Genomic DNA, 12,848 nt, shown 5'->3' on the forward strand with positions numbered 1-12,848 from the left:
GCGCGCGAACGGAAAAACTCTCACAATAGACACGAGTTGAGATGAGCCGATGATATCGCGAGATGTTGGAGAAAACGACAGGTTGCTTTTTTCCACCCTCCCAAGACACTATCGCTGAGCTCGATTCCCACACCTTATTGAGCAATAAAGTACTGCACTGTGCCTCTGTCCGCCGAGATGGAAACATGAAGATTAAAAGGATCTAAGGCAGATCAGTACAAGAGAAACGACATGTTGGAATATGGTTTTATTATGCAATCGTAAATTTAAATGAATATATAAAGTATCGTGTAATTAAGGTAAATTGGACTAGAATAACAATGACTGTTCTCAAAATCTATTACAGCATTTATTTATTGCATTTTGTGATGGCAAAATAGTTCAGTGAGGAGACAAATTAAATGTCAAAATACCCAATTATCAGAATAGTGTCACTTGAATAAAGCGAACTTCAAAATAAAATAAAAATAAAAAGCACATGTATAACAAAAGACAGTTGTGACAAAAATCACACAATGAATTTTACCAAAATGCAACCTCCAATTAGTGTCAATGCTTCATGCCCTCCTTCTGTGAGCCGTTTTCTGAAACAAGAGTCTTCCAAAATTCATCCTTCCATCCATAAATCATACTTTATGCGCACACTCTAAATTCCCCTCAGCACCAGGAAGCAAGGTTGGAGGGAGAAGACAATTGCAAAGGAAAAATTATTCAACAAACACTCAATAATAAATGATTAAATCTACACAAATAAATCAATAGTATGCATCACCAGGGCTTTGCCTCCCATTTTAAAACATTTACATGTCAGCTCCCTTGTTTAAATATCAATTCCATCCTCCACTGCAGTAAAGAGGAAGATCACAAAGCATTCTTGGCTTTGTGAACTTTCTTTATGAAAAGAGTTTACTCTGTTCATAAAAAACACTTCCGTTTTTATGAATAATGCAGCAAAGCGCAAGATCTGCAGGGATCCCCCTAAGGGGAAGTTAAACGCTTGTTTAAACACAACTGCCTCGACATGGTAAATGAGGAATGAAAACCAGAACCTATTATACATGAAAAAAACAGAGTATCTATTAAGATAAAAAGAGCAGGTTTGTAACAAATACCTTTAAGATCTTTGGAAAGTCTTTAGAAATTTGTTCTATGAAATAGCGAGTGGAATCGAAAACACATGCAGCAGAAAAAGATGCACTGTTTGGAAGAAGAAACTTCCATCCATCCGCGTATCCACCTTGCGGGTCACTGGTCTGGTGGAGTCACGGGGAGAACATGCAAACCCACACAGAAACCTGGAACCCCCTTGCTGTGAGGCAACAGCGCTATACACTGCGCCACCATGGCAACCGAACATGACACTTATTTGCTCAAAAAAAACCCAAAATAAAAACACATTGACGAGACAACCCTAATCTTCTTGCCTTCAGCCGCATATCAGACATACGGATCACGGATCTTCTGGAGTCCAAGAGGCTGGGTACACCTCGGATGAGTTAACAGTTCGTCGGCACACACAGACAGACCACCACATTCATACCTACAGACCATTTGAAGTTTTTGGAGGTTGGAGGAGACAGCAGAACCCACGCAGACATGGGGAGAATGTGCAAATTCCACAGAAAAAAGGAGTTGAACCAAGAACCTTGAGGCAAAAGTACTACCCACCACGCCAACATGCTGCCCAACCATATATTTTTTTTACATTTCAAAAATTATAATAACTCCAGCATGTAAACAATATCCTTTGCCATGGCTGTCTGACCCCACCACTAAATTTTCCAGAAGACTTTCTTTCTGTAAAGCACATAGGAGATGAGGACCCAACAGGAAGTAGCCACAAGGTTTTGGGTGAGGTGCTCAGCGTGGGATTGGCTGTTGGTCATTTTCCAACGGAATGGGAAGTACTCCTCCAACACTTCATGGCCCACGTACACAAGGATGGAGTTCATACCTGGAATCCACCACACAGGAAAGGGTTAAGCAGAGGCCACAAATTTCGAGATTTTCAAAGTAACTGCCCAACTCTAAAAGCACATTTAAAATAAGAAAAATAAAACTTCCCTTTACTCCTAAAAGACCATGATAGAAGCAGTTTAGTAACCGTGGCCAAGACCAGACTCGACCTCTATATTCATATCAAACTCAATGAAAAATAAATCACAAAGCTCAGAGTGGAAAAGGTTGTTGTGAAATTAGTTTACTAATCTTGAGCTTGTACCGTATCTCTCAATACTTTGCCATTCTTACCAGTGTAGTAGAAAGGTGCTCCAGACCACCACTTCTTCACGTCCACCACATAGTAGATCAGAGCCAGCAGCACATTGGCAAAGCAGGCCAGTGTTGTTACATAGGACAGAGACCTAGAGGTGAAATGGAAGTGTTCATGCAGCATTATTAAGGCCTCGTGCTGCAAATGTTTATCATCAGTATCCTTTTGGGCGTGTATTTCAATTCTCTCTAATCTACTTAACTACTCACAGTTGCTTCCATGCAAAAACACTAAACCTGTAACTCAACGCCGATTATTAACAGCAGCTTGCGCTAAACGTTAGGGAGATAAAAAGCTACGAAAAACGCAAGCCAAGCAAATATTGTTGTGAAACTGAAAAAGAAAAAAGCCAACTTTTACCATAGGTTCTTGTTGACAGGAATGAAGCCCTGGTCGGTGGAACACTTGGTCAGAACTGCTGATATGACTCCCTTTGTGTTACAAGAAAATTTAGTTGATGTGTGTAGTAAAAATTACCAACATTTAATATTCTTATCCCTCCTGTTATCTTTGGGGCCAATTCGACCCCGTTCAATGTTTATCATTCAGAAAATAGCAGTTTTTACTACATATTTCACGCCTTTTCCTGATTTGATGGGTACAATTGATTAAGCATAAAATTATCATGATGATGTGTGTGTCCTACTACACACACCTATGAATGTATCTATAATGTTCTGCAGTAGCTCAGTTCATCTAGTTACTTTGTTTCCACCGTAGTGTAGATCAAACGGGCTCCATGATTCTCCTGCAACATTGTTTCCTTTACTTCCTACTTCATTTATACAGATTAATCTTTCTCTCTTCCAGACCAGCGTGTCTCCATCTTCAGATTAAGATGGCGCCTCACATAGTCGCTTCGTTGCTGTTCATCAGTCTGTTCAGTCATTTCGTGGATGTTTAATGGCGCCATGACAGTTTATAAAGTCCGTGACTAGAAATTATACTTAATTAATTAAACCCTTTAAAGCACAGTGTATCATATTTGATTTGGCCTTTGAGACTTCTACATGATAAGTTTTGATATTGTTTTTCTTTTCAAAATAAATACATTCTGGTAATTAACTAATTCTAAAGTTTGGCCTATTTATGCATTCAACAAATAAGCAAAGTCCTTGACACAATTTTCCCGAAATAATTTTCTGGAGGGAAATATCCCCGGGCCAACATTGATCCAGACGATAAAATGTGTTAGTAAAATTTAAGGATAACAGGAGGTTTAAAAATAAGAATAAACAGATAAATGGGATAAGAGTTAATGTGCTTACCAACCAGAGGCCCCATATGAGAAACCTTGATATTATACTTCTGTGGAGATCTCTGTAGTGTAAGATTATTTTCCCTGCCTGGGACATAAAAAATATACAAAGAAATAAACATAAAAATGCTATTGGATTGTAAGAACTGTATTGTTATCAAGTCAAAAATCACAATACGAATAAAAAATGCACTACAGGACAGATGCAAATACAATTAAAAACCTGCAATCCGAGAAAAGCCATGAGGATAGAGTTGATGCTGCCGAGAACACCTTCTGGATCATAAGGCACGTGACTTGCATAAATCACCTGAATTCAAATGGAAACAAAAGGAAATTATACTTCATTTGGAAAACGTTTACGCTCAAATCTCAGTATGTATGTTTGGCTTTACAACATCCAATGAGATGAGCACAGCTGGCATGTTTGCGCTGTTTTGCTGGACACTCACCCGTGATGAAGGCATTTGATAAATGTGCTTTTCCCCAAGCAGCCATCGATCAATAAAACCAGCTGCTCCACCAGTGCAGTTAGCGTACCGGCCCATGTCCCCGATCCCACCTGGACCCAGATAGCCTCTGTTCAGAAGAGTGGGGCGACTGCAGTGTTATCAATCAATGTACGATACACAGTATCAGGATCATGAAAGTATGGATGGGATTTGATCTTTTAGCAATTATTCTATGAATGTTGGTACAGGTTATTTTTTGCAGTTGCTTAATGCATCCATTTATTGTAAAAATATTTTGTTAAAAACCAGTCACACTGCAACAAATAAGTTGACAGAGCAATTTACATCCTCAAGTCCTTTGATGAACCTCCATTGCTTTCAGGCAGAAGCCACGGACCTTCAACATTATCTTAATATTATCTTTAAAAAATAATGTACAAATAACTGTAGAAATATCAATACATTATAAAAGGCTAAATTAATTATTATTGTTAAATTATATGCAAGTTGGTTGAAACAAAACAAATATGCTCCGTACAAAATAACTACCATCCTTTCTGACCAAAGAAATATGAATAAAAAATCATATTTCAAAACAAATTACAAATAGCTAAACACAACTACTTATTGCAGATGGTCTATGTAGAAAAACTAGAACTTAATTTTCAATATATGCTCGGAACAAAAGAAATTATGGGGGACAAAGATTTAGCAATAAACACTGTTAAAGAATAGTGTGATTCTGAGACTGGGTTCTCATTGCCCTTCACACAAAACACAAACAAAAACAAAACAATGTCACAAATACCTTTTGGAAATGGACAAAACGATTTTGTTTGTTCAGAATGTCAATATTTAATATGTGTGCAAAAAGACATGACCTGTTTGGACTCACGTCGGGCAATCTGGAAGGGGAAGAAGGAACGTGAGGCAGAGCCATACGGTCTCGAGGGCCAGCACAGAGAGCCAGGCTTGCCAATACAGAAATATGTCGACAGCAGGAAGCCACCAAGCATCCTGGAAAACACAGACAGTTATCAATCGCTTGTCTTACAAGTGCTGACCTACACTAAACACTTAATAAAATGACAAGAATGAGCCTACGATACTGTTGGCTGACCGTTGTATCGATGTCAAGGCGAGCTTTTGCCACCAGAAGATCCAAACAGGCTACAACAAAGTATGACCAAGCCAGACGCTGCAGCACCCCCGGAATCCGCAAGCTACTCCAAGATACTGTGAAGTGGACGAGGAGAAGTGTGAGATCACGTGCATTCAGTATAAAGGAACATGATATGCTAATTTGGGAATTGATCTTAGATATTATAATCAATATCAAAGAAGTGTGTTTTGCACCGACATGGCCCCTGGCAGTAGTTTGGGTTGATGATTAGGATACCAATGATGAACAGCTGTAGACTCCTCCACACAACTTTCCTGAACAGGGAGCAGCGAGTGACGCCTGCACGCAGCAGGGAGTTAGTCGACAGGGCAATAGCTGTCCCCATAATGAACACAAACCTGGGGGAGAAGGCAAACACAACGTGTGAGCAAATGCACCGGAAAGATAAGTCAGGTAAAACATTGAGAACCTTTATTATTATTATTCATTATTTTTGGTTTGTTTTATTCTATATTCATTTTAGAAACAAACTGAAATCCAAATGCCATGAAAAACGCTCAAACACTTTTAACAAACTTTTAGCTTGTTCATGGGATTAGCCAACACTTTTTTACATGACATGAGCACAAAAACGTACATTCAAATGTGTATTTTAACTTAAATTGGTCTATGCTTCCGGTATTCAATCAGTATATGTATGCACAGGGTGTGATTATTAAAACATAAAGATAATGTGGATGCTGGATATTTACATCAATATGCAAGTATACTGTATATATGGGGGGGGTCCAAGCAGTGCAGGATTTACATACAGAATGGAAGAGATTTTACACTGAGCTTACCAAGGGAAAACTAGATCTGCAACAGTAAGACCTGTAAGGAGAGGAGCAGAAACACAGCACATGTGAATACATACCTTTTTTTCTTACATAGTGAACAGTAAAAATCTGAAAGTAGAACCAGGTCAGGCTCACCATTCCAACTTTCATGTTTGAAGAACCAGTATCGCCCACCTCCATAGTTCACAAACACCATAATGACCAAGGAGATGCTGAAAAAACAAAGAGAAAATGCATTATTATTGCGCAGCCTATGCAAAAGCCAAGTTACACAGACATAATTGTGTCTGTTTATGGATCAATGTTAAATAACATAAAAACAACTCAATGGCTCACTTTAGAAGGACACGCCCCTTAAAAAAATGCTCTCAAACTAAGTCAGTAGATCTGTGGGATATGATCAGTAAGTATTCAGAAATGACTGTATATTACAGTGAAAGCAACAATTTAAAAGTAGGGGGGCCTACCTAGTACCTACCCTCTGAAAGTATCGAGCGACCGCAGCCTCTTGCTTGGGCTGGGTGGTGGGGGGGGAGTGTTGTCAGTAACTGGGGCTCCTCTCCTGCTAGGAGAGCCCAGTTCCTGAGGGATGCAAGTTAATAACATTACTAAACTAGAATCATAAACACTTCTGCCCATAGATACTTTTTTTTAATGCTTAGGTTAAAAACTACTTGATGTTTGAGGCAAAATGAACACCAAGTCAGTACTTTGTAAAATGATAGTTATAATCCCATATTGTCAAATAATGTCCTCACAGAGTTGATGAGCCTCTCTGTCTCCATCGGTCTACCCATCCGCTGGAGACCAGCCTTCACCATGTCAAGCCTGGGACAAGGAAGAATCAAAGAGTTTAGGAGCAATCCTACAATAAACAGGCTCTTAATAATAAAATATATTTAAAGCTAAAATCACCTGTGCATAAAATAAAATTACAACTGTGTACATTTGCATGAAACTCATTAGAAAAAAAATAAATACTTTTTTTTACCCTAATATTGTTTTTCCAATGGCAGACACCAAGGCCAGGCCAGCAAAGATAAGGAAAGCAACCAAGATCGCTGTTTGAAGAGAGCGGCACATTTTAAAATGAAGAATTTCCTCACACACACACACACACATTCATGTCATTCACATCTATGAATTTATTTTAGTGAGACTCACGTATGTTGCTGTTTACAGGGTCTGCAAGAGTCATTAAGGAGCAATTGACCCTTGAGGCGCCATCTAGATTTTTCACCCACAGAGAGTAGTTCCCATGCTCCCCAAAATGGAATGGAACCCTGCAAATTAAATGCAGCATGTTACGCAGTTGTGATGCACAGGATCGACCAGCGGATCAGAAGCTTTGACAAATGATGATTCAAGTAGCAGGATCAGCACGGAACAACGGTGGATTTGGCTCCTAATATTCACAAAGTTGACGGTTTGTGAGTTTTAGTGGTTGGTTTGGATGCTTTCGCAGGTCTCTCAGTCTGCACTGCTCTCATGGGTCCGGTGGGTGTAGAAATAACAAAACCTATACATCATTACTAAGCAGACAGCAGACCAGTAATACTGATTTACATAACTTTTAGACACATTAACTGTTACACACATCACACAATTTGATCAATTCAGCAAGCTATTCTGTTCCACGTCATGCACATGTGAATTATGTAGAACAACATGTTCAATTCTAAACCCCACTTTTTAGTATATTTGTCTCAACCGTATAGACAAGCTAAATTCAGTCAGGAAAAGAATATTCTATGCAACGTGTGCTGCAACATGTCCAGAGGAGAGACAGGGATTATATCGGTAGGAGGATGCTGAGGATGGAACTGCCAGGGAACAGGCCTAGAGGTCGACCCAGGAGAAGATGGATGACAGAAAAATAAAATGCATTCCACTCATCAGATAATTGGTTTAGTATTATTATGGTGTTGGGCAGGACGATGCAAAGGACAGGGTGAAGCGGAGAACGTTGATTTGATGTGGCGACCCCTGACGGGAAAAGCCGAGAGTGCAGGAGAAGATGTGCCACAACACCAAAGATCAGCAAAGATCTTCAAATGTTTCATGAATGTTTTTATAGTTAATTATTGGCTCAGCTGTATTATTGTGTCCATGACGGAGTTCTGCAATCAGAAGAAAATTCTACCTACTGTTTATGATTTGATGTATTTCCAGCACTGTTGTGACACATATCCATATTCTGTGACTTACATGCAGAGTTCCAGGTCGAGAGGAGAACTGTTGAGCTGGAGTGTAATTTCATGTTGCGTCGACACGACAAAGTCAACTGAACCGGGCTGCCCAGGACCGGACCCGGCACCAACCACCCCGAGTCGCTGGTACAAACACTAGGACGCGGGATGAGACAGTCACCGCGGTTCAGAAACAAGAACTGCGAGGAGGACATTTGATACGCGTACCCACCTGGTAGCAGCGCTCAGACACCCAGGACACGACCACTTCGGTGTCCAACTCGTTGTTGACCGCCAGAAACGCCTCATCCATTTTCAGGACTGTGTTCTTATAATAGGTGAAGTCAGCTGGGTTAAGAGATAGTCACAGACACATTGGTGAAGATCTGTCAAAATTAGCCAATGAAGGAATTAGTTTGCTAAAGATATTAAGGAAAAATGCCCGGTCTGACATGAATGACCACACCCCACTTTGAAGCCACTGATCATTCAAGCATGTGTCAGAAACGACTTATACCAGACTTATACCAGCTAATACACATAATGCAACATCCCAGAAAGAAAAGAAAAGAAAAACATACCGTGTTGTTTTAGGAGTCTCGCTGCACAGTTAACCTTCTGTGACTCACCTCAAAGCTGCTGTTTGTGTTACTGTAAAGCACAGCAAAGCAGCACCAGCGCAGCAGTGAGCTACAAACAGAGCAGCCGAATAAACTGCTGCCCGGAATAAGGAAGCATGTGAGAAAGCTGAAGCTGAAGCTGGTCACATGCTGAAAGAATGCATCTCTAAACCAACCAACCAACCCCCCCCCCCCCCCCCCCCCGCGGAGGAGGCTCACACGACTGGACCTCATTCGTGTCTGATCACCATTTAGTCGGTGTATGTTGTGTACCGGAAAAGCGCTACTGTATATAAAAGCAATGCATTATTATTATTATTATTATTATTATTAGCAACAGTTAGCCTCGAGCTAAATATTTCACGACCGAGAAGTCAAATATTTCCACATCAACGTGGCGAGTCTTCAGTTGGGTATTTGAAAGCCAGCGTGGAACGCCGCTGGGCGATTTGAGCACACTGTGGCGTGAAAGAGATGCGAACCTGCGTTCGGGAATGGAACCCCGAGCTAGCTTGAGCTTATCCCACATCCTGCAGCTTTGTTTTCACTCGTCATTATTGTTCATTCTACCTACGCGCAGATGATGCCGTCAGTGGCACCACGCAGACCGCGGCGACTAACGCGATTACTGGAAGGGAAAACATATCAAAGGAGTCCGGATGAGTCTTCTCTTCCTGCGTTGCCTTCGTCCCTGCCGCGACTGAAGGCGCAGCCTTTGACTTTCCCTTCCGAGTTTTCTCTGTCATCGCATTCCCCGACTTCAATCCTTCCTTGTTTTGGACCGTGTATGGGAAGCAATGAGGGACAAAGTTAGTGCATGGTTATCTCTACCCGACGTGAGAAGGAGCATCCTGAATGGAACCCAATACTGTACACACATTTTGACACGGTCATAGGCTGACTTCATTTGCATTACGGCGGCACCAAATATCGTTGTTTTATGTCAACACACGGTTGCTATAGAAAATAGTGACTTTTTCCACTTTGACCATCATTTGCGAAACGCGTCTCTGCGCAGATGTGCTCGTTTGTCAGAAAGTATAATGAAGTTCTAAAGAGACAAATCACAACTCCATCGTCTTTAATTCGGTTGGTGAATAAAACCTATGATGTTCTACAAAAGAACATTCCTGATTGCAAACTTGTAGCAGAAAATCGTCACATTAGAATCACGAGCTATGGGGGTTGCGTGGGACTTACTTGACGCATGCACGCATGCGCACATGCTTTGACATTTAGGACTGCTAATCGATTACCGAGCTTGACTCGGCCTGTGTAACAATGGCAGATAAACAAAACACTCAGAAAAGGTAATGTTTCTGTCGCCTTCGTTTATAAGGTTTAACCTTGATGCTACGAGTTAATTGAAAAACACAAATTGTAACCGAGTGTTCATAATAATAAACTAACCATGGAGCTAGTTTAGACGGCTAATGCCAATATGCTAGTTAGCAAAAGTCAGCCAACATGTTCCACTCATGGCTACGATATGCCTCTTTTTGTTTTTGCTGCTTACAGTGTGAAAATAGCCACTGGAGCTGTCGTCTGCGTTGAAAGTGAAATTAGAGGAGATGTCACCATCGGTAAGTTCGTTTTGCTTTGCGTCGTTTGAAAGAAGTTAACGAGTTAAATATCTAGAATCCCCCCCAACAGCTTCATCACGGAATTTAGATGGATCTACTTTAAATCGGTTCAGCGTCTTGCTTTTCCGTTTATTGTTTAAAAGGGTCCCCATTAGCTGCCACCAAAGTGATAACAATGATAATCTAAAAGCAATAAAACATTATAAACATCATCAGAAATTATCAAGAAAAGTTATGAAATTCATGCTTAATATTTCATTATTGCATTCATACATTCGGTCTTTTAACTCCCTTCTCACATATTAAAATAGTGCATCCTTCGGTGGTACTTATGCTAGGTCATCAGATGACCTAGTGAAATGTGAATAATCCTGACTGCATCTGACAATCTGTCCGTTAATGTCACCTATTAAAATTCTGTTCAGGTGCTCGGACAGTCGTCCACCCGAAGGCTCGTATCATTGCAGAAGCAGGACCCATCGTAATTGGAGAAGGCAATTTGATCGAGGAGCAAGCTCTCATCATCAATGGGTAATTTCAGTCTTCCACGTATTTCTTCCCTGAAAGCGACACGGTTGAAACGACTTTCTGATTATGCAGTTCGGGAGAAAGATAAACGGAAACTCGGATTACAATTGTGAGCGATAAAGCATTCATTACCCCTCGTAAAACATCCCTCAGAAATGTGGAATGTTTTAAGGGATATTAATCCTCTCTGGGATGATCTGTCTGGATTTATTGAATTTTCACAAGGAGAATAAATGTCTCTTAAATGTGAAACTCTTTAAAAATGACTAAGTAATCTAGGTGTGGGAAAATTGGATTTTCAAAAAGCAGGTTTCAGAAATGTAAAAATGGGGGGCAATATATCTGAAAGAAAGGCAGATCAGCTGCTTAGTATTATAAATTCAATTAGAATTAACTTCCACTTTAACTTCTGAATCAGCGGCTGCAGGTTGTAAGCTAATTTTCTTTGTCATACATGCACGTAATATTTTGCTTGTTTTACCCAACAGTTACCCAGAAAACATTACACCAGATTCTGAGGTCGAACCAAAGACGATGACCATTGGCTTGAACAACGTGTTTGAAGTTGGCTGCGGTATCCTTTTTGACTTACCTGAATTACTTGACCAGACTTTTTTCATTTGCAGCGAGAGAGGGAGAAGGAAGAAGGGAGAGTGACTTGGAGAGACAGACTTAGGAGGGTTAGGGTTAGAGAGGGAGACACCCTTTCAAAATAAATGTTGCCTTATCTGACAACTGACAGTATCACAAGCCCTTAAAATTGGAGACAACAATGTGATTGAATCTAAAGGTAGGATGTTTGTAATTTTATTTACATTTTTTCATTTACATAGAGAGATAAACAAAGTCATTCACTGCGTCACATTTACCGTCTGTTCTGTTGTCTAGCTGATGTCGGTAGGAATATAATCCTCACCAGCGGCTGCATCATTGGAGCCTTCTGCCAAGTCAACACCTGTGAAGTCATACCTGAAAATACAGTCATTTATGGCTCTGGATGTATGAGGCGTGTTCAGACAGAGAGACCGCAGGTATTGATAGGGATACACATGCTGGGATCAGCTTTAGCTAAACTTGTTGGGTGGTAGTTCTTTCACTATTTGTATATACTGCATGTATGGACTATGCCCATTTAAAAGTTATGGGTTTATTATTTTTATTTATTTATTTCAAGAACTGACACACTAGAATTGTGATGAACAGAATATAGATAATATTTATGCTCTCTGATCATTCTTATTCTTAAGGTTGCTGTAATTTCCCATCCTTTAGGAAACCAGCCAGTCACTGCAAAAAAAAAGAAAAAACACACACCTTATCTCCTGGGCATAATAACAGCTTTCCTTTATCATCTTTACAGCCTCAGACTCTTCAGCTTGACTTTCTGATGAAGATTTTGCCAAACTACCACCATTTGAAGAAAACTGTTAAAGGAGGCCACAGTGCAAGTTAAAATCTGACCAAGTACTATCGTGTACGGCAAGCAAACCAATGTATAAGCCGATCTTGTTGGAAAGAAGCATGATTGTGTATATATACAAGTATATTATATCATTAATGGTTTTTCTAACTTGCTGTTGTATATTTTCTATTTAAACCAAAACAGCTGGTCAAGCATTTCATCTTTATCTTGCTGTCTTGGTCTTCTGTTATATTCCAATATTAAACATACAGTATGCTAATCTCTAATGGTAGTGGTCTCTCAGTCCTACCAATTGCTAAATGTGGAGTTGAATTACAGTCGTCTGCTTTGGTCAAGTGTGCAGCAATGAATAATCACACTTCATTATGAGTAGGCATTCAAAACAGAGTGGCTAGCTGGTGCTAACTTCCTTCCTCTGACCAGCCGGTGTGTCTCATGTTTCTCTGAGTTTTAGTAAATCCTTGGGCTGAAGATGATTTGATTGGTGACAGGAGAACAAATCAGACGCAACTTAACCACCAATTAATTTATGGTTGTCTCCGGGTGCACAACTGATCAGAA

At 40.2% G+C, this 12,848-nt stretch overlaps 2 protein-coding genes across 2 annotated transcripts; one reads left to right on the forward strand and one right to left on the reverse strand.

The window, feature by feature from the left end:
* Positions 1–292: 292 nt before the first annotated feature.
* Positions 293–9,562, reverse strand: hgsnat (heparan-alpha-glucosaminide N-acetyltransferase; the record flags this gene model as incomplete). The annotated part of the gene is made up of 18 exons (XM_068751001.1): positions 293–1,954; positions 2,251–2,363; positions 2,633–2,703; positions 3,541–3,618; positions 3,754–3,840; positions 3,983–4,109; positions 4,878–4,999; positions 5,103–5,218; positions 5,343–5,503; positions 5,948–5,978; positions 6,080–6,156; positions 6,423–6,526; positions 6,703–6,772; positions 6,936–7,005; positions 7,109–7,227; positions 8,153–8,289; positions 8,366–8,481; positions 9,328–9,562. Coding segments are annotated over 18 exons (2,016 nt in total), but the record flags the coding sequence as incomplete, so codon positions are not given.
* Positions 9,563–10,005: 443 nt separating this feature from the next.
* On the forward strand, positions 10,006–12,553 carry LOC137906816 (dynactin subunit 6-like). The gene is made up of 7 exons (XM_068751106.1): positions 10,006–10,063; positions 10,272–10,336; positions 10,762–10,867; positions 11,353–11,438; positions 11,607–11,654; positions 11,753–11,895; positions 12,225–12,553. The coding sequence occupies exons 1-7, from the start codon at positions 10,035–10,037 to the stop codon at positions 12,315–12,317; spliced, it is 570 nt and encodes a 189-aa protein (XP_068607207.1). The 5' UTR covers positions 10,006–10,034; the 3' UTR covers positions 12,318–12,553.
* The last annotated feature ends 295 nt before the right edge of the window (positions 12,554–12,848 follow it).

This window comes from Brachionichthys hirsutus, chromosome 17, assembly GCF_040956055.1.
Source record: "Brachionichthys hirsutus isolate HB-005 chromosome 17, CSIRO-AGI_Bhir_v1, whole genome shotgun sequence".
NCBI classification, from domain to species: domain Eukaryota; kingdom Metazoa; phylum Chordata; class Actinopteri; order Lophiiformes; family Brachionichthyidae; genus Brachionichthys; species Brachionichthys hirsutus.